General features: G+C 41.9%; 1 protein-coding gene across 1 annotated transcript; it reads right to left on the bottom strand.

Moving 5' to 3' along the window:
* Positions 1-1,191: 1,191 nt before the first annotated feature.
* On the bottom strand, positions 1,192-17,041 carry LOC139416685 (DNA (cytosine-5)-methyltransferase 3A-like). The gene is made up of 24 exons (XM_071165653.1): positions 16,893-17,041; positions 16,097-16,242; positions 15,708-15,930; positions 13,777-15,584; positions 12,602-12,773; positions 11,756-11,815; positions 10,745-10,812; positions 9,861-10,028; positions 9,145-9,228; positions 8,878-9,030; positions 8,676-8,783; positions 8,386-8,521; positions 8,029-8,139; positions 7,873-7,914; positions 7,661-7,740; positions 7,391-7,503; positions 7,029-7,297; positions 6,674-6,819; positions 6,308-6,398; positions 5,946-6,094; positions 5,692-5,777; positions 3,851-3,920; positions 3,529-3,647; positions 1,192-3,262 (listed from the first exon to the last, which is right to left on the bottom strand). The coding sequence occupies exons 1-24, from the start codon at positions 17,020-17,022 to the stop codon at positions 3,121-3,123; spliced, it is 4,674 nt and encodes a 1,557-aa protein (XP_071021754.1). The 5' UTR covers positions 17,023-17,041; the 3' UTR covers positions 1,192-3,120.
* Between the last annotated feature and the right edge of the window lie 2,983 nt (positions 17,042-20,024).

Genomic DNA, 20,024 nt, shown 5'->3' with positions numbered 1-20,024 from the left:
TGCCCTAATAACATCCTACTCAACATAACTTCCTCCCTTCTGTTCCCATTACATGGCACTAGGTTACCGCCCATTCAGATTTCCTTGTACTATAGAAATGTATCCCCTTAGAACTGGCCTCTGCCAGCAATCCAACCCAGTCTTTCAGATCAATGTTTTAACCTCTCCTCTACCAAGCTGCTCCTGCATATCCACTTTGTTAATTTACATAGCTTTCTTTTCAATTATACAGTATCTACTATAACATTTCCATTGACTCCTGTATGAGCAGAAATCCAACAAAACCTCTGTACCATTTCTGTTTTTCTAACAAAATTGTAATTACTTCAAACCATAAATCGTCTCGCTCTAATTTTCCAGATATTAAACTACACAAAACTGATGCAGAATCCATTCATATTTATACTCTTCTTGGTTGCACATCCTCTGTCCATTGCAATCCAAAAATTATTGTGACCATTTCTGTTAAATATACTGATCAATTATTTGTTAATCTCTTGCATAGATTAATATCGAACTCAGGAATAATTACACCTGTTCCTGTATTCACGTCAATGGGATCCTTCAAACCATCTGTGTACACTGCCAAACAAGAATACAACATATTACTAATATATTGATCCACTATTATTCTTATATGATCTTCTTCACACCACTGTTTCATTTCTTTGTTCAGGTTAAGATTAATATATGGCCTTATATAAAACCACAATAGCACATTTCACCTACAGGCTTGGAGTGTACACAACAGGCTATGGTCCCAGAGACCACTGTCACGACTTCGGCCGAAGTTGGTCCCTCTCCTTCTTCGGGCGGCGTTCGGCCTCACCGGCTTTCTAGACACCACCGATCCATGTTGTTTCATTTTCATTTTGTTTTGTCTTGATCAAACACACCTGGTTTCCATTCCATTAATTATGTTCCTTATTAAACCCTCTGACTTCCCTCTCTGTTTTGTGCGTTATTGTTTGTCATGTGGGTTCTCGTTGTTAGTTCTCTGGATTAGTGTGTTTGTTCCTTGTTGGAATCTTACTTATTTGAGTACATTTTGGACTATTACTCATATGTCTCCTGCGCCTGACTCTGCATTTTTCCATTCACCAACGTCCTCACAACCACCTACCTATAAGCTTTAAGTGCACACACACTATAACATAAAATCAATAAATTAACCGACTGACAAGGACAAAGTACAAAAAATACCATTTGGGAAGTTTATTTCTAATCTAACATGACTGTAGATGTGGGACAAAAGCTTTACATGCGGTTATGAGACTGTGAAACTATACATTAAACTAGTCTGTGGACAACTACACGTTTTATACAACCTGACTAATATTAAACATACCATGCAAGAAAATAAGAAAACAATTGAATATTATAGCACCAACAGGAGTCTAGTGAAAACCCTAATAACATAATACTTTTATACCAATACCTCAAATGTTATCAAAACATACAGTACACAGAACGATATTGTTAATTCCCTTTGTGTCATTAAAAAAAACAAATTAATAAGGCCAGCATCTTATGTACGTAAATCACAGTCCAGAAGGTGTTCAACTGATGGTGCTTATTAAAAACAGATGGTAAGAAAAAACCCATTTGGTATCGAGTATGTGTTCGGTCTCTGAGTTAAGAGAAGTTTGACGTCAGTCACCACACTGACACACTTCACGAAAGGAAGGTATGGAACTGACACACAGCATGAGAGGAAGGTATGGATGCTGGAGGGGAACAAGGGTTCAAAACTAATAATTAAGTTAAGAATCTCAATAACCCCAAATGATAAACAGTACTTATGATTTCAGAATGTAGAGTAACTTGTTCTATGAAAGATGGTTGTGGTATATTTCAACAAACTTGCTGAGAGAGGTGAACAGAACACTGAAGTTAAAACCATCACTTCAACTAAACACACAGTTTACTGGTCATAACAGCACACGTCAAACAGGCATGAAACCGAAGTGGGTATTTTATGAGTAGGCCCTCCATGTGACCTTCATCAACACCCACCCTAAGAACATACAAGGGAATTTTAAAATAGTTGCTTTCAAACTTACACGCTGCCTGTCTGATTTACTGAAAGGATTGCGAGACAACGTTTATGATGTATTCCTTTCCTCAGAGCTTTGTCCAGCTCCCTTTGAAATATTAAAGAATTCATAATAATTACAGGTGAAAAATAGTTCTCCATGTGTTGTTCCTGGGTTTAAAAATAATTGTTTAGTAGGCACTTGCAATTAAAACCGTTCCTCTGCCCACTGCTCCAAGAGAGAGGGAGAATGTACACATCTTACTAATTAAATCACAGCTGTTAGGACTGGCTTGCAGCAACTTTTTCTTTGAAGAAAATAAGCATGCAGGTTTATATAGCATCCACATGCTTGACTATATCACCCAAATTAAAGTCTATAAATGGCAAGTAAGACAATGTAAGTCAAAATGTGTGTCCTGTGACCAACTATCATTAAAAACCTAAACATACTCTAGCACCACAGAGAGAGTAACAATGGTGAATATTGGGCAAGTTAAAATACAAACAAACACTCAAGGCACATTTTCTGCCTTGAATTTCAGATTTTCAATTCTCAGAGGATCTTTTTTTCCAAACAAGTAACAAAACATTAGAAGGTTCAATCATATTTACAAGTGAATATGATTTTATGACTATTTATAAAATTCTATTAAATACAGAAAACTGCAGATTTAAGACACAGATCAGTATTGAGGTAGATAGTGGGCAGGGTTTGAGGTCTGATCTCACCATCATTGACCAAATGTAAACAAAACATCAAATACATGATTGACAAACTTGAACTACTCCAGACAAACCGAAATAACCAAAAAGTGTCAGTGCATTCTGGGAATACTGTGATCATATGACCACAATGCATTGAAAACAGCTGCTCATTAACTGAAAAGGAATAAAACAGACAATACAGACAGTAGTACAAAAAGACTAATATGATTGAGGTGAGTCTGATAAACACAGGATAGTTTCATTCACTGAAAAGCAGGGAAGGATAAGTATACTGTTTTTATCCTCCCCTCTCCAACAATCAGCCATTTCATGTTGCTGTTGTTGTTGACAGTGCAGCATACAGGAATGTGAGGTTCCTACTCACAGGCAAAGTAGTCCTTGAGTGGAGCGAAGAGGTGCCTGATAACTGGTACACTCCATGATCGGCCCAGTACTTTTTGCCGCTGGCTCTGACCCATATTGTTGGCATCAGTGTAATGCTTGGGAAAGCCAAAGATCCTGCAGGAAGGTCAATCATATAACGTGGAAAATGTTAGAACAATGTAAAAACAACCTGAGTGTAAGTGTATTTGTAGCAGAAATTACAGATTACATTCACTTAACTTCCACACTATAAGACCAAGTGAGAGCCGTATCCATGAACAGTCATGGTATAAGAATAATGGTAACTATAACAACTTATAAACAATGTAATTACACTGTAATCACTTCTATATTCTATGCTGTCCACCCCTACCCCTTTACTCTCAATAATAAAGGCTTACTTCTCCATCTCTGTGCACCAAAGGGAGTCCTCCGTGCCATTAAAGTCGACGGGTAGGGGTCCCATCTTCCCCTGTCTGATGGAGTTGGACTTGGTGGTGATGGTAGGAACTTTGTTATACTATAAGGGAAAGAACAGACGGATAACAATCACAGCTTTAACCATGTTTCAAATATGGACATCCCATCTGATGCTAGAAACTCATTCATACATTTGAAAATATGCATTAGAATTAATCTGAACTTCAAACTTTTAACTTCAACCTCTCTTGCCAGTGAAGTACGGATGGCTAAAACCATCTAGAAAAAGCTTATTAGTGTTACCTTGGCCGTGCGTCCAAGCTCCAGACAATCCTGCAGGTTCACCTTGTCATCCAGAGAGGTAGCTAGAGGTCTAAGGAGATAAACACATACAGATGTGTGAACTCTCTGCCAAACCATCTTAAAGTAATTTTACTTCATGTAGATGAGTTGAACATAAGAAAAACAACATGATATTGAGTGCATGTGCTAGTGTTTATCAGTAGGCGTGTGTGTAGATGTATGGGGATGTGTCTATGTGTTAGTTGTATATACAGTTGAAGTCAGAAGTTTACATACACCTTAGCCAAATACATTTAAACTCCGTTTTTCACAATTCCTGACATTTAATCAGGGTAAAAATTCCCTGTCTTAGGTCAGTTAGGATCACCACTTTATTTTAAGAGAGTGAAATGTCAGAATAATAGTAGAGTGATTTATTTCAGCTTTTATTTCTTTCATCACATTCCCAGTAGGTCAGAAGTTTACATACACTCAATTAGTATTTGGTAGCATTGCCTTTAAATTGTTTAACTTGGGTCAAACATTTCAGGTAGCCTTCCACAAGCTTCCACACATTTTGGCCCATTCTTCCTGACAGAGCTGGTGAAACTGAGTCAGGTTTGTAGGCCTCCTTGCTCGCACACGCTTTTTCAGTTCTGCCTACAAATGTTCTATTGGATTGAGATCAGGGCTTGTGATGGCCACTCCAATACCTTGACTTTGTTGTTGTTAAGCCATTTTGCCACAACTTTGGAAGTATGCTTGGGGGTCATTGTACATTTGGAAGACTAATTTACGACCAACCTTTAACTTCCTGACTAATGTCTTGAGATGTTGCTTCAATGTATCCACATAATTTTCCTACCTCATGATGTCATCTATTTTGTGAAGTGCACCAGTCCCTCTTGCAGCAAAGCACCCCCACAACATGATGCTGCGACCCCCGTGCTTCACGGTTGGGATGGTGTTCCTCGGCTTGCAAGCCTCCCCCTTTTTCCTCCAAACATAACAATGGTCATTATGGCCAGAGGACATTTCTCCAAAAAGTAGGATCTTTCTCCCCATGTGCAGTTGAAAACAGTAGTCAGGCTTTTTTTAATGGCGGTTTTGGAGCAGTGGCTTCTTCCTTGCTGAGCGGCCTTTCAGGTTATGTCGATATAGGACTCGTTTTACTGTGGATATAGAAAATGTTGTATAGATATAGATACTTTTGTTTCCTCTAGCATCTTCACAAGGTCCTTTGCTGTTGTTCTGGGATCGATTTGCACTTTTCGCACCAAAGTACATTCATCTCTGGGAGACAGAACGCTTCTCCTTCCTGAGCGGTATGACGGCTGCATGGTCCCATGGACTTGCATACTATTGTTTGTACAGATGAACGTGGTACCTTCAGGCGTTTGGAAATTGCTCCCAAGGATGAACCAGACTTGTGGAGGTTTACAATTTTTTTTCTGAGGTCTTGGCTGATTTCTTTTGATTTTCCCATGATGTCAAGCAAAGAGGCCTTGAAATACATCCACAGGTACACCTCCAATTGACTCAAATTATTGAAATTAGCCTATCAGAAGTTTCTAAAGTCATGACATCATTTTCTGGAATTTTCCAAGCTGTTTAAAGGCACAGTCAATTTAGTGTATGTAAACTTCTGACCCACTGGAATTGTGATACAGTGAATTATAAGTGAAATAACCTGTCTGTAAACAATTGTTGGAAAAATTACTTGTGTCCCACACAAGGTAGATGTCCTAGCCGACTTGCCAAAACTAGTTTGTTAACAAGAAATTTGCGGAGTGATTGAAAAACAAGTTTTAATGACTCCAACCTAAGTGTATCTAAACTTCTGACTTCAACTGTATGTTTACCTGTTCATGCCCGGGAGGTTTCCCCAGAAGTAGCGAGCTCTGTGAGCTGGGCTCACTTTTACTGCATCGATCAGGATGGGATTGCACTGGACACAGATGAGATTATTAGTCATTATGAAATGAATACGCAAACATACAGCCAAATGTCTTGACCAGAGAGAAAGTGAGAAAGAGCCAGAGAGTGAAAGGAAAGAGAGACAGGCCTCATTGACCATGGATTAGCGTATTCTTATAGAAATACCTAGTATCTTTACCTCAAGGAAGCGACAGATGTCAGCCTTGTCATGACCGCTCATGGCCACCACATTTTCAAAGAGCCAGAAGAATGGCCGATCATCATCTTCCCTTGGCCTCATCATGGTCAGCATCCTGTAATATTCAAAGAACAGCCTGCCTGTGCCCTCTGGAAACAGAGACAGAGAAAACCAATGAAACACCATTAAAACACGTTTACTAGGCCAATGGAGAGGTAAGCATGTACATGTAACAGTAGGCTACTCTGTTAACTGCTGATAAAACAATGTGAAAACGGACTGGATAAAGTGCTTCAGACATTTGCTCTCTACATTGTCTAGTAGAAGCACTCTTTTTACTTTGAAGTCAGGAGGTTCCTTACCAAATAAGCCCTTCCGAGCAGGGTTGACGCAGGCCAGATCATTGCAGGGGCTTCCTCCAATCAGGAGGTCAAAAGGACCCCATTCAGCCAGCTAAAGCAAACACAGACACACAAAGGTTACCCTCTTAGAAAAAAAGGGTTCCAAAAGGAAAGGGTTGTACATGGAACCCAATGGGGTTCTACCTGGAACCAAAAAGGGTTCTTCAACGGGTTCTCCTATGGGGACAGCTGTAGAACCCATTTAGGTTCTAGATAGCACATTTTTTGTAGAGAATGACCATAGGAGTGTGTGTGTGTGTGTGTGTGTGTTGTAATGTGTTCTAACATGAATGTGTGTGTGTGTGTGTGTGTGTATGCTGAACTCACATGTTTCCTGGTGATGGTGCGTACGTCGTTGATATGCTCTATCTGGCCCTGGTGTTTGATCATACCCACAGCAATCGAGTTCCCACAGATCTCAGAGGCAATGTAGCGTTTTATGATGAAGCCCAGGTCTTTGAGCACCAGGTACCCTGCAAGAGCACAATGGTCATACACAGCCATGCAACACCATTAACCACACCTAAAAAAGACCAAACCCTAACCTTTCTGCACACAGTAACCTGTCAGATAACAGAAGAAACACATGCCATTGCATACATCCTCATACAACACATCACCATCACTCATCTGTAACAATCTCCCCAAGAAGAATGAAAGCCCATATTGAGAATGTACAAACCTGTGGCAATCCCATCAAAGAGAGACAATACCCGGATGGGTCTGCGTTGATGTGTAGGGATGGAGGGATACATCCTGTGGGGTTCAAATTCGAGGGCACTGTTGTTGATGAAGAACTGTTGAACACGCACGCTCCAGTCAGGCCGTAGCTTGAGTGATCCGTTGCACTGGGATGGTAAGCACATGAAGCAGATCCATGGGTCCACGTCCTTCAGTTGGTTAAAGGTTCCATCGCCAACCAAAAAGTTCAGGCAGTCCTTACAGAAACACCTGAGAGAGAGAACGACAGAGAGGATATGCATGTAAAAAAGGAAATGGGAGTGAAAGAAGAGAGGGGAAAATGTACTCTTGAGCCGTGCTTACCTGCAACAGCTGGCATTGCCACACAGAATGACCTCTTGGCCAGCACAACAAACAGTGCAGTAGGACTGGTAGCCATCTTTGTCGTATCTGTACAAAGTCTCAATAAAGTTGTCCTGTAAAGGTTACAAGGGGACAGTTTTACCATGGGGATGAGGTTAATTAATGTCAACAAATCTTTCAAATGATAAGCAGACATGATCTAACATGTCTACGTTTACATAAATAAACTGAACAGTCATTAAAAGGACTAGGAAGACGTAGTTGGTTTACCTTACACTTCTGGCAGAGACTCCCTTCAAACAGTGGGTGGAAGGTGTGGATGTGGGGGGTTCCACATGATAAACAGAATTCTGAGGTGATACAATAATTAATTGTATACATTAGTATAGTAAAATTACTGATTCCATTATATGTCATATTTCAAAAGCGCAGAGAAATACAGAGCAAGAAAGTACAATTACAGTGGAAAGAAAACGAAATACCTTCAATTTTCTTGCCTTTCATAACCTCTTGTAGCATTGCCCCTATGAACAACAAAAAAGGAATTGAATTGATGTAAATATAATTATTTAGTGACAGAGTAATTAGAAAAACTGCCCTCATTAATGAATATGGATTACGGTGGGTATAGGACTTACCTCTGCTGTAGCCCTGATTCCCAGAGGATGGTCTGTTCTTATTCACATACTTCTTCTTAGCTGGGGGTTGGTAGTCTGACAGAGCTGAGTCTGAAGATTCTGCCTTCAAGTCTTTGGGAATGAAACAAAACAAAAATAAACTGAGATGACCTGCTAATAGAAGTGTAACTACAGTGTTACTACACAGGAATAAGTGTTACCCTGTTGTGGAAATATAATAGAAGCAACACAAAGCACTACGGGGTGAAGTTTCACCTAGGTACAGAGCTTGGTCAGCTTCCTCTCCCCCAATCCTAACTTTAACCATTTGTGGGGAGATCACCGTCTAGGAGCAACTTCACTCTAAACCACACATACCTGCAGGGGCTGTGGGGTTGAACCCATCTGGTCCAGTGGGCTGGAATCCACTGTGGGCCCAGTCCAGCATCAACTTAAACTCCTCTTGTTGATTCCTCGCTGCAAGAAAGGACTTCTCACAGCGTTCACCAGCCAACTGCACAGACATGAAATATGAGTGGTGAGTAATGTGTTGCTTGGTGGTATTATACAGTATGGAATATTGTGATATATATGTTAAGGTAACAAACAGTGATGTACAGAGCTTTACAATGGAATGTTATACAGTGATAAAATAATTCCAGCCCTACCTCAAGGACCTGGTAGATGGCATCTTTGTAGGTGGGCAAGCTGGCATAGGAATTCTTGCAGAAGCCCTTTGCAAAAGCTGCAAAACGCAGAAGCCTCTCTGTACAGATCTGAAACACAAAACAAAGGAAGGATTCAGATCAAACATCAATCTGTTCTGCAGATGAATCTTGTTATTTACAACGAGTCAAGTCAAGTCCTCACCTCGGAAAACATGCCGTCTCCAAACCACTCTACCCGGCGCATGGATACAGGCGGTGTTTTGTTGGACTTCCAGAGCACCACCACTCCAGGCCACCAGGAGAAGCCCTTCACCTTTCCCCACACCAGCTCTCCAGTGGGGAAACCCTTCCCATCCTACAGGGTGAGACCCGGGAGATGGAGGGTTATTCACATGGGTTTACATGATAAGGAAGCATGTTGCCATGCATAGCAAATATTTGTGATACTAATTGTCGTGAAAGTAGGAACCTGGTAATCAACGCCCTTCTTTGCTGCCCTGCGACTCGGAGTAGACACATTGGATGTTGATGTTTGATTCTCATTCTTCAGGGGCTGAAAATCAAAAACATTTATGCTTGAATACACAGATAAAATAGTCTGAAGACAATGACAAACACATTCACAGATTAACCTGAAAAATGTAAACAAAGACAGTTGAAAGGGTGTCTAATGGGTGACTGCAAATTGTAAATATCCGTTTTTTTAAACATTTAAATGTATATATATTTTTTTTTACATGTAATACGCTACTCTGGTACTTGGTTTGTCAGCATTTATTTAAGCGACCTAATCCAGCTGACCATGGTGCACAATTGAAAATGATAAAGGTGATGAAATTGGAGACTACCATGCCCATAAAGTGTTAGAAGGGAAGTCAGAACGTTAGAATCCGAATCACAAGAGCCACGCACACAAATGATGATGTGCCTATGACAGCCAAGCACACCTTTATAACGAAATATACATGTTCTGTTGTTTTGACAGTACTGCGCCTTTCACTGTCCCATTCGCCAGAGGGGCTCTCCTACAGGCTGGTGGGTGAAGATATAGGAGGAGGGGCTCATTCTTATGGTTGGAATGGAATTAATCCATGTGTTTGATACCGTAGCCATTACAATGAGCCTGTCCTCAGGTATCTCTGCCCACCAGCCATCACAGGTAGGAGCACAGGTGAGAGTACCTACCGTCACAGCCTCAGACTCCTGGTCCTTTTTGCTGTCGTTGTCAAGAACCTGTGGCTTGGCCCAGGCACCAGCACCGGCACCGGCACCAGCACCAGCCTGAAATACAGCTCTCGCCTGTGGCTTCTGGCGTAAGCTGCTCTCCCAGCCATAAATGCCCCTAATGTTGCCCTGAGGGACAACACACATGCACACACACATATTAAACACATCGAGCACACACACACACATTCAAGCACTCACACACACTCACCTTCTCACATCCAATAACTAGCCCACTACTACAAACCATAAAGCAGATCACGTGAAAAAAATGGAAAGAAAAAGAAAAAGATAAAAAAGCTGCTGATGAGGTTAGTTTGTTAGACAAGGGTGAAAGGTTGGCATGCACTTCTCCTAGGCATAGTTTAAGGTTTTGAATTCAAAGAATGTCAAATCTTAGAGAATGGTTGATTGGACAAGCAACAGCAGAGTTAAGCATACTGCTGACCTCTATTTAAAAAGGCCTGTAGAGAAAAGTTTACCATTATGTCAAGATTTGGAGACATCCATGTACACAAAAGATTCATGAACACTTTGCTTTGTTTGATTTGAAAGAATGATATTGTTTCCATTGTCAGGTGTTGTCACATGCAGTTTACTTGGGGTTTAATTTGTCACACATCCCCCCCACTACAGCAAGGTAAAAACAAGCATAGGCTCCAATATCTATGTCTGTTTTCTACTGGGAAGCTCTGTTATGCGAAGTTGATTATGAGTCCCATGAAAACAATAACGCCACTCTTAGCTAAATCTTAAATAACCATATACGTCGAATTGGTTCACCCAATACTGCCAGACATGAAATATGGTTAAAAAAAGAAAGAAAAAAGAATACTAAACATTACCTCCATAGTATTTGTCCAAATGACATCATCCTCAACGAACACAGTATGTTCCTCATTCTTTGGTCCATCTACAAACACAAATTGTATTAAACCAAATCATTTTAGTTTTTTTTTTTTTGCCTGAAATTGTCCAAAGGTGAAAAGACAGCGCATAGACAACTAAAGAGACAGGGTTTCATTGAAAAGCATTGAGAGAAATTTGAATTTCAGTTTACATTGACTGAATTGAAATGAAATGAACCCCAACCATGGGAAGAGCAGTAGGTGGATTGTGAAGCATTCTCTGGTAATGTGTCACCTGTACACTGCTTAAATCGAGTATAAAGGTCCAATACAGCGGTTTTTATCTCAATAACAAATTATTTCTTAAGTACCCTACAGTGATTGTTTTCAATTAAAATGGTCAAGAAGAAGCAGCAGCAGGCCAAAACTCCATCCAACCAAAACAGGCTGAATTTTCAGGCAGTCTTTTCAAACAGCTCTTAAACTAAAAGGGCATTATTATCATTTTCACAATTTCGCAGTACAATTTCAACCTCATAGCATGGAAATACATAGAAAACACAGGAAAATCACTGCACTGGGCTTTAAAGGGGTCAATCAGCAGTTGAAACAATAACAAAGTGTCGTCCCCACAACTGTTTCGGTAGAAATCTGAGGGACGGAGCTGGAGAAATGTAACCACTTTCAAATTCATAGACAGGTCTATGGATTCAAAGACTGACCATCCATGATATCAACAGTATCATTTTAAGGCTTTAAAGTGTTTGCTTACATTTACTTTGTTTACAAACATTGGAGTAAAACAAGCTTATATTTTGGGTTATGATAGGAAAAGACAGTTGAAATAAGCTCATGAGGCATTTAGAAGTTATATTCTTCAGGAATCAATGGGTACATATCATTCATTTAGAAGTCCAAATGTGGATGTAGCAACTGCTGATTTCCCCTTTAAGTGATCTAGATGATTACCAATGATCATCTTCAGTAACTGTCAATATCTTATCTTACTGATTATCTTCTGCAGCCGCACTGTGCATGGCTTCACTGTCCCATTAAGGTAATTCAGCCCTGGAAAACAACACATTGATGCTTCCATTATTAACAGGGATCCTGTAATAGAAGTATGTGAAACACTGAATCAATGGACAGTGTAAGATTACAACCCATATAATACTGAATTCTGCCATCATGACTGCAATATTAGATGATTAGATGTGTAGCTGTTTTGGTGCTGTGTAGGGTGTCATGTCAAAATGCACTTTTGCTCTCAGGGCTTCTGCATACCAGACAATGCTAAGGGCACCACACACATGTAGAGATGATGACAAATGTTTTCTAATATGGGACAGTGCCCATGTCAGGGTATTTGCATGCACACGTTTTGAAATTCATATGAGAGGCATACAATTATAGCTAACTCAACCAATGGTATGGCATGTTGATAGCATCCCCTCTATGATAATACCATCCCCTTTAAATAACAATAATGATTTCTCACAAAAATATATACATCTGTCTATTCAGTCTGTTAAACTTACACAACAACTTCTATAAGACTGTCCAAAAATGTAAACCTGAAGCATGCTCATGCTACACTAACCTACCCCAACAATGGAGAGCTGGCACAATCCTGAATTAAAGCTAACCCTTTCATGTGTTAATCCACGTGATAAGCTGCTTGCCGGTACACACACACACACAAACTAATGCTAAACCAAAATGGAACTGTACCTTTAAAAAAGCATTTGAGTACTCTTGTGGGTGCAACTCAACACATTATTAATATACTTAATTATTATAATTATATCACATTCTATTATATTCCTATCCCAGTCCCCTAATGAAATAACGTACCTGATGGAATCTTTCTGGAACGACCTCGACTTTCCTTCTTCCTGCCAAGCCCGTTGACACTGTTGTTGTCTGAGAGAGTGCTATCATTGGTACGGTCTACTTTCTGAATGGAGTCCAGCTCACTCTCTGTCACACTGTCAGCGAACTGGTCAGCATCCCCATTCTCCACAGCCTGAAAACACAGACACAAATAATATAGATGCAGAGACTGACTGACTGACAGACACACACACATGTTTTGGACAGACCTCTTGACTTTTTCCACATTTTGTTAGGTCACATTTTGTTAGGTCACTTAATCTAAAAGTGGTTACATTTTACCCCCACATCAATCTACACACAATAGCCCATAATGACAAAGCAAAAACAGGGTTTTAGAATTTTTTGCTAATAAAAAATAAAAATAAAACCTGAAATGTCACATTTACATAAGTATTCAGACCCTTTACTCAGTGCTTTGTTGAAGTACCTTTGGCAGCGAATACAGCCTCGAATCTTCTTGGGTATGACGCTACAAGCTTGGCACACCTGTATTGTGGGAGTTTCTCCCATTCTTCTCTGCAGATCCTCTCAAGCTCTGTCAGGTTGGATGGGGAGCGTTGCTGCACAGCTATTTTCAGGTCTCTCCAGAGATGTTCGATCGGGTTCAAGTCCGGGCTCTGGCTGGGCCACTCAAGGACATTCAGAGACTTGTTCCGAAGTCACTCCTGCATTGTCTTGACTGTGTGCTTAGGGTTGTTGTGTGCTTAGGTGTACCTTCGGCCCAGTCTGAGGTCCTGAGCGCTCTGGAGTAGGTTTGCATCAAGGATCTCTCTGTACTTTGCTCCATTCATCTTTGCCTCGATCCTGACTATTCTCCCAGTCCCTGCCACAACCATGCTTCATGGTAGGGATGGTGCCAGGTTTCCAGGAGTGTCATAGTAAAGGGTCTGAATACTGTAAATAACGTATCTAAAAAAAATCTAAAACCCTGTTTTGTCTTTGTCATTCTGAAATGTTTTTATTTAATCAATTTTAGATTAAGGCTGTAACGTAATAAAACGTGGAAAAGGTCCAGGGGTCTGAATACTTTCCGAAGGCACTGTAAGTACATAAATGGGACAGTACCAACGCAATAACTTCCATGCAGGCATGCAGTGACATACACATGTGTGATGCTTTTTATCTTCACATACCTGTGTGAAGACTTTCTGAGCTTCAAGTGGGGGGCAGGGCATGGCTAAGAGGGTCAAAACAAGTTTCCTGAAGATGGTGGTCGACCCAGAAGCCTTCAGCACAGTGCTCCAATGTTGCTCCAGCGAAGGTGCTGCCGAGTCATTCTGGACCCCTCCATCACATCTGTTTTCTCCATCGTCCCCCTCTCCCTCCTCTGCCAGCTGGTATTCCAGGAACTCCTTGTTCAGCTGGCTGATTTCCTCGGGTGAGCTGCAGAGCCCCAGTTTGGCCCCCAGCTCTCCCACAGCCTTCCCTGTCACTTTCAGCCTGCCCTGAGGGCTCAGTAGCTGGGCCATGCTCCTCAACACACCGTCACTAAGAGGCAGCCCCTCCGCCACGCGGGCTGTGAGCGCTGTGTAGAAGGAGAGAGCCTGTTCCTGTAATAACTGCAGTGCTTCACTTCCTGTCTCTGATGACTCACACAGGAAGTCCTCCACTACAGCCCCACCCACGTTCAGCTCTGCCCCTGGCAGGTGGAACTTTGTGGTCTTGAGGAGAAAGGCGTCACGTTCCTTGAGGAAGAGCACGACGGCTTGAGGACGGAGGAAACTGGAGGCATAGGAGCGCAGGAGGCCGCTGGCATCCTGTAGGATCTGCACCAAGTCAGCCCGGGCTGAGCCCTCATGGTGATGCAGTCGCTCCTGGAAGACACGGAGGGGCTCTAGGGCCTGGTCCAGAAACATGAAGATAGCCCTGAGTTTGGGGTCCTGCAGCTGTGTGCAGATCAGCTTAGCCTTATTATCTATGTTATCCTCTTCATTACAGGAGCTGAAGTGGGAGATGAGATCGGTCCACATTCCCAAAACCTTCCTGACTAACATGCAGAAGTTAAGGCAGCAGGTGGTGAGGGGAAGGGTGAGGCCATCAGTACCGCTAATGCTGGAAAACAGTTCCTTCAGGTTGTCATCCTTGGTGGAGCAGGAGGAGAAGTGGGAGTAGATATCTACAATAAGCTCCTGGGCCTGAGTGGAGAGCTCCGACACCCCAGCATGGCAGGCTGCATCAGCCACCCCATACAGCCCACTTAGCACCAACATGTTGGTGTTGAGTTCCCTGAGTTGTGAGCATATTGGCTCTGAGGCAGAACCATTACCATCTGAGTAGAGAGCAGCGAGGTTAGCTGCAGGAAGCCCAAACCTCTCCAAGGTCTCCACCAGAGCTGCAGCTGTTTTCTCTCCAGCATTGTCATCATCTGGAGGCTGCAGAACATCCAACAGCCTGATGCGGTGCCTGGCTTCCTTTACATCAAAATACCCCACTAGAACTACAGAAGCCATGTCAGTCTGCCCTAGCACCACTCCTCCGTACATGTATATGCAGTAAGGAGTCTTTTGGCAGGCAGACACTATGTCCTTTGGGTACTGTAGTCCCAGGACATACTGGCCGTATCTGTTAGACACTTGGTCCTCAGCCGCGGAGGGGCCAGAGACACAGTTGGCTTGAATGAAGCGAATGACCAACTCACTACAGGGTGGAAGGTCACTGCAGCTGCCCTGACTGCTTTTCCCTGGCTCTGGCGTTAGGGTGCCATCACTGGCAGCCAGGGAAAGCTTGCAGTGCTTCTTGGACTGTGAGTGACGCTTCAGGTCAAACAGACCTGAGTGATAGATGTTGAGGTTAAGATCGCACAGACTGCAGTAGGCATAGATCTCTCCCAGAGTGCTGGCCCCCACCCAGGAGTAAGTCTCCCTCCATATATCCTCATAAATAATACTTTTCCTTTGATACTTCCCTAAAGCTTCTTCCTCCGTGTCGGTTTCCAACACCCCTGTCGAAAAAAGGAAAACACAAATTGATTAACACAAAAAGATCAACAATAATCTATCTTGATTATAAGGTCAGAAACAGCACAAATAATATTTCAACCCATGATATGTAAAATACTGAACACCTGATTGACTGGGACTGTGGCTGGCAGAATTGTGGCCCTTGAGGTGAAGTCTCTGAGGAGAATGTAAGCGGAATCTGGCAGGCTGGATGTCCTGGCCTTGGCGAGCCTCTACAGGGTTATACACCTGCCCTGCCAGGTTAGCCTGGAAAAACCTCTTGAACCACTTCAGGAATATGAAGTTGGGATGGAACTTTCCGTTTATCAGCTCCTCCACTGGAACAGTCTAAAGGGGAGGGATTTAGAACAATAAGCAGATACCACAAAGAAACTAAGGGAGAATCCCTCTGCCCATATATAAAATATTAACATACAATAAAAAAAGATCCTTGACTTAAATGTGATGGGTGTAAGTAATTTATATACGGAAACAAAATGGGGTGTAGTCAAACCTTGGTGACACCAGTCTTGTTGAAGCCAGCTTGGAGCATATTGTAGTTGTGGAGGAAGTCTGACGTGTCCTGGGCCTGGAACTTCACTGTGCTGAGGTCAATGCACCCAGGGAAGATCCAGTCCATCAGCTGGCAGTAGCAGGAACCTTCACACCACAGCCACACAAAAGAGGTTTAAGACCCTCTAGTAACCAGGGACAGCAGGACAGAATAGCCTGTAGTCTCCAACAGGTTAATCACAAGCTACCAGTAGCTCGCAGCCCAACTATGAGTAACAATTCTGAAAGTACATGCAATTTTCACATTTTCCACCGCAAACTGTCATAATCAAATCTCACAAGTATCAGACACTGCAAGCTCCCAGCTACTTTCTAATTAATGTAACACTGACATTATCCCACTCCTGATTAGTCACTATTGGCTTAAAAAGACAAACCGAACACAATATCTGTCAATTAAATGGCAGAGAACATGGTGCACTACTTTCTCTTGCACACTAAGGACATGGGGAAGAGTTTGCAGGGGAAAGGAAGAGAAAATAACGTGCCTATTTAAAAGCTAGAAAATAATGAGTAGATCAGGTTTAATTATTTTTAAAGTAGCTCTCATGCTAGAAAAGGTTGGAGACCTCTGCTATAGTGAAACGTGTGCTTTTCATCAGACATTAGAGAGAAAAGTACCTGTCCACTAAGTGTCAGGAGTCTACGTTTTTTCTATATGATAAAAGCATTGTAGACGGCTCTATGATTCTTGTTATAGCATAGCAATGAAGCTGTGTGACCTAGTGAGACAGTACCTGAGCATATGTTCTCCACCCGGGTGAATTTGATGTCCAGGGTCTTATTGAGCCAGTCCAGCAGTTCAAAACTGCTGCATTTCTCTGCAGTGGCATCTGGGGTCTGGTCCAGGTCCACATTTGTCGCCATTTTTTCTGTTATTTAAAAACTGACATAAAAACAGAGACGTTTCACATGGACATCATAGCATTTCTTTCAAATATAACATTTTAACCTCTAATATTTTTTAAATAAAAGTACTGGTTTCAAATGTTATACACCAACAACAAAATGACAATCCTTCTGTATTTAAGCCTATATTTTCTTGGGTCAAATTTGTAATTACCAGTGTCACATTTTGATTTCTTGACAACAGTATATCTGTCATCTGAAGCCATAACAGCCCCCAATCAGGCAAAAAGAAGATGGGGACCACACTTTCATAGGAAGGTCCAAAGCTCTATGTTGTCATATCAACTATCATACCTATTCCATAATTAAACCAACCCTGTTCCCCTTCAGGGGGCAGCATGGGGTATTGGGGTAGACAAGAGACCAATGGATGGGGCCACTCAATCTTTTGTTCTACTGACAAAGGGCTGCTTGACTTTTTGTTGTTGTGTGGCAATAGCCAAAGGACAGTTCTTCTCCAAATCAATCCTACTATTTTACACAACATATTTCAGTAATATTAGGCTAACCTTTTTATAAAGTCCTAATGGTTGTACAATATTAAACAGACCTCTTTAAGGGTTCATCGTAAGACTGACTGAAGGACTCGGAAAAGGGAAACTGCCAATGCAACGGGTAGTTTATCAAGTTTAATTATTGTGTAAGTATATGGGTGTGTTACATAGGCGAATTCAAATGATCAGATCCATGGGAGAATATTGCAGGCACACGTTTGCAAAACGTGCAACCCACATTGCTTTCCCTGTCTGTTAGTTCTGAGTTCGACACGCTGGGTCATCACTAGTTACCATAGCCACAGTCCTAATTTTGGCTAAACACCGCCTCTTTCAACAATTTATTTTCTTAAAATTGGATTTTAAACCTAACCCTGGCCCGAAACACCCTGCTAACCTTATGCCTAAACGTAACCTTAAACTACAACCAAAAAGCACATTTTTGTTTATGCATTTTTAAAGATATAGCCAATTTTAGCTTTGTGGCTGTGGTAACTAATGATAACCGCCAGCTGGTTTCATTTCTCCCCCTTCCTATGTGTGTAAAGAACTCTCGCGGGGTAATTTTTGCCGCGAATGTTCCATGCAAAGGAAGAGCAGAGCAGAGGAGTCTTTTCTTGATCTTTTCTCCGATACAGGTTACTGCCAGACATGCACACTGACATTATGACACTATAAACTACTGTACTTTTTAAATCTAATCTTGTTCTTCAGCATTGCCCTCTAATCTAATATTCCCTAACAGACATGTAAACAAATACTGTAGGCTTATTAATTCTAAAAGACTGGGCATTACTTCTACTGACATTGTATGATCAAATACAGTAGGCTACAGTAACATCGGGGTAAGCATGCCAGTTCCTAGGCTGTTGACTTGTCTTTTGTGTCGTCAACCAGACTGTGCTTTTGTTAATAGGTGGTAGTAGACCAATTGGCATACACAATGTTGGCTATAAGCAATAAATATACACGTAATCATAGCGTCACCATTCGTGTCGCATGCGAAGTCGTACAGTGGAGAATGATAACTAGTGGCTTTAAAATATGAATCATGGGTTACCTACCTTTGTTGTCCTTCCTCCTGGGAGACTGCCACCGGGATGGAGAACCACGGGCTACTTCCCAATACTCTCTGATGACGTCTCCCCAACCTGGCTATTCTGATTGGCGGACTGTACGAAAAGGGGAATGTATGGCTGGCTATACGTACAACCGTAGCTAGAGTTAGAAAAAAAGGCAAGGCCCGGATGTTGAAATTGTGCAAAATTATACAATTGTATTTTATTCGCGTTTGCTCGACGATTTATGGAAACACTGTTAAAAGCTTGTGCGTAATGTCCCGTTGGCGACCGATTGATCTGCGCAAACTTTATTGCCAGTTCTTGACTAAGTTGGCCGACCAGGGAAAACCAGTCGTGGGCTATAAAGGGTCTCGAGCACGACTGAAAAACCTCCTGACCATATGGATATCACCATTGCTAGACTTGATCTGAAATAAATTCGAGTAGAGACCACCCCCCAGGCCGTGGCCAGGGTACCCATGTAAGCCCTGGGGTGGTATAGAAGAAAGGGGGCCTCGACCCCAGGAGAAGGGTCCCCCACAACACCCAAGGTACCGGCGGCCACGGCCTGACAGCCTTGCGGCGCCTAGGGGAGTGATCTCCTCTGGGCCCCGAGGGACAGGACGGTTATTGATTCGGAAGCGCAGGAGGGGGCGAGTTTGTACAAAGGACCGAAGACATTTGTACACATTTTAAATGGCTTTTACAGTTTGGATGTTTTACAAGAAAAAATAATTTTATTCATGGTTGTTTCTATTGTTTTTAACAACATGTCATTTTTAACAAATGTAAATGTAATATTCAACTGCTGTGTTTTATGCTTTTATGCCATTTTATCTTTTTTTATTTTATTTTTTATTTCACCTTTATTTAACCAGGTAGGCTAGTTGAGAACAAGTTCTCATTTACAACTGCGACCTGGCCAAGATAAAGCAAAGCAGTGCGACAAAAGCAACAACACAGAGTTACACATGGGATTAACAAATGTACAGTCAATAACACAATAGAAAGTCTGTATACAGTGTGTGCAAATGAAGTAAGGAGGTAAGGCAATAAATAGGCCATAGTGGCGAAGTAATTACAAATGAGCAATTAACACTGGAGTGATAGATGTGCAGATGAGGATGTGCATGTAGAAATACTGGTGTGCAGAAAAAAGCAAAAACACATGAGGTAGGTAGTTGGTTGGTATGGGTTATTTACAGATGGGCTGTGTACTGCTGCAGGGATCGGTAAGCTGCTCTGACAGCCGATGCTTGAAGTTAGTGAGGGAGATATGTCTCCAACTTCAGTAATTTTTGCAATTTGTTCCAGTCATTTGCAGCAGAGAACTGGAAGGAAAGGCTGCCAAAGAGGTGTTGGCTTTGGGGAAGACCAGTGAAATATACCTGCTGAAGTGCATGCT

This window comes from Oncorhynchus clarkii, chromosome 9 (assembly GCF_045791955.1).
Source record: "Oncorhynchus clarkii lewisi isolate Uvic-CL-2024 chromosome 9, UVic_Ocla_1.0, whole genome shotgun sequence".
Classification (NCBI taxonomy): domain Eukaryota; kingdom Metazoa; phylum Chordata; class Actinopteri; order Salmoniformes; family Salmonidae; genus Oncorhynchus; species Oncorhynchus clarkii.
Note: the sequence above shows the minus strand (reverse complement) of the source record. Positions and strands in the feature narration are given on the sequence as shown.

Coding starts and splice junctions, on each gene's coding strand:
- LOC139416685 (XM_071165653.1), bottom strand. CDS start 17,022: ATGGCGACAAATGTGGACCTGGACCAGACCCCAGATGCCACTGCAGAG. Junction 11,816..12,601: donor TTCCAGAAAGATTCCATCAG/GTACGTTATTTC, acceptor GTTGTTTTCCAG/GGCTGAATTACCTTAATGGG. Junction 6,399..6,673: donor GCACCATCACCAGGAAACAT/GTGAGTTCAGCA, acceptor TGTTTGCTTTAG/CTGGCTGAATGGGGTCCTTT.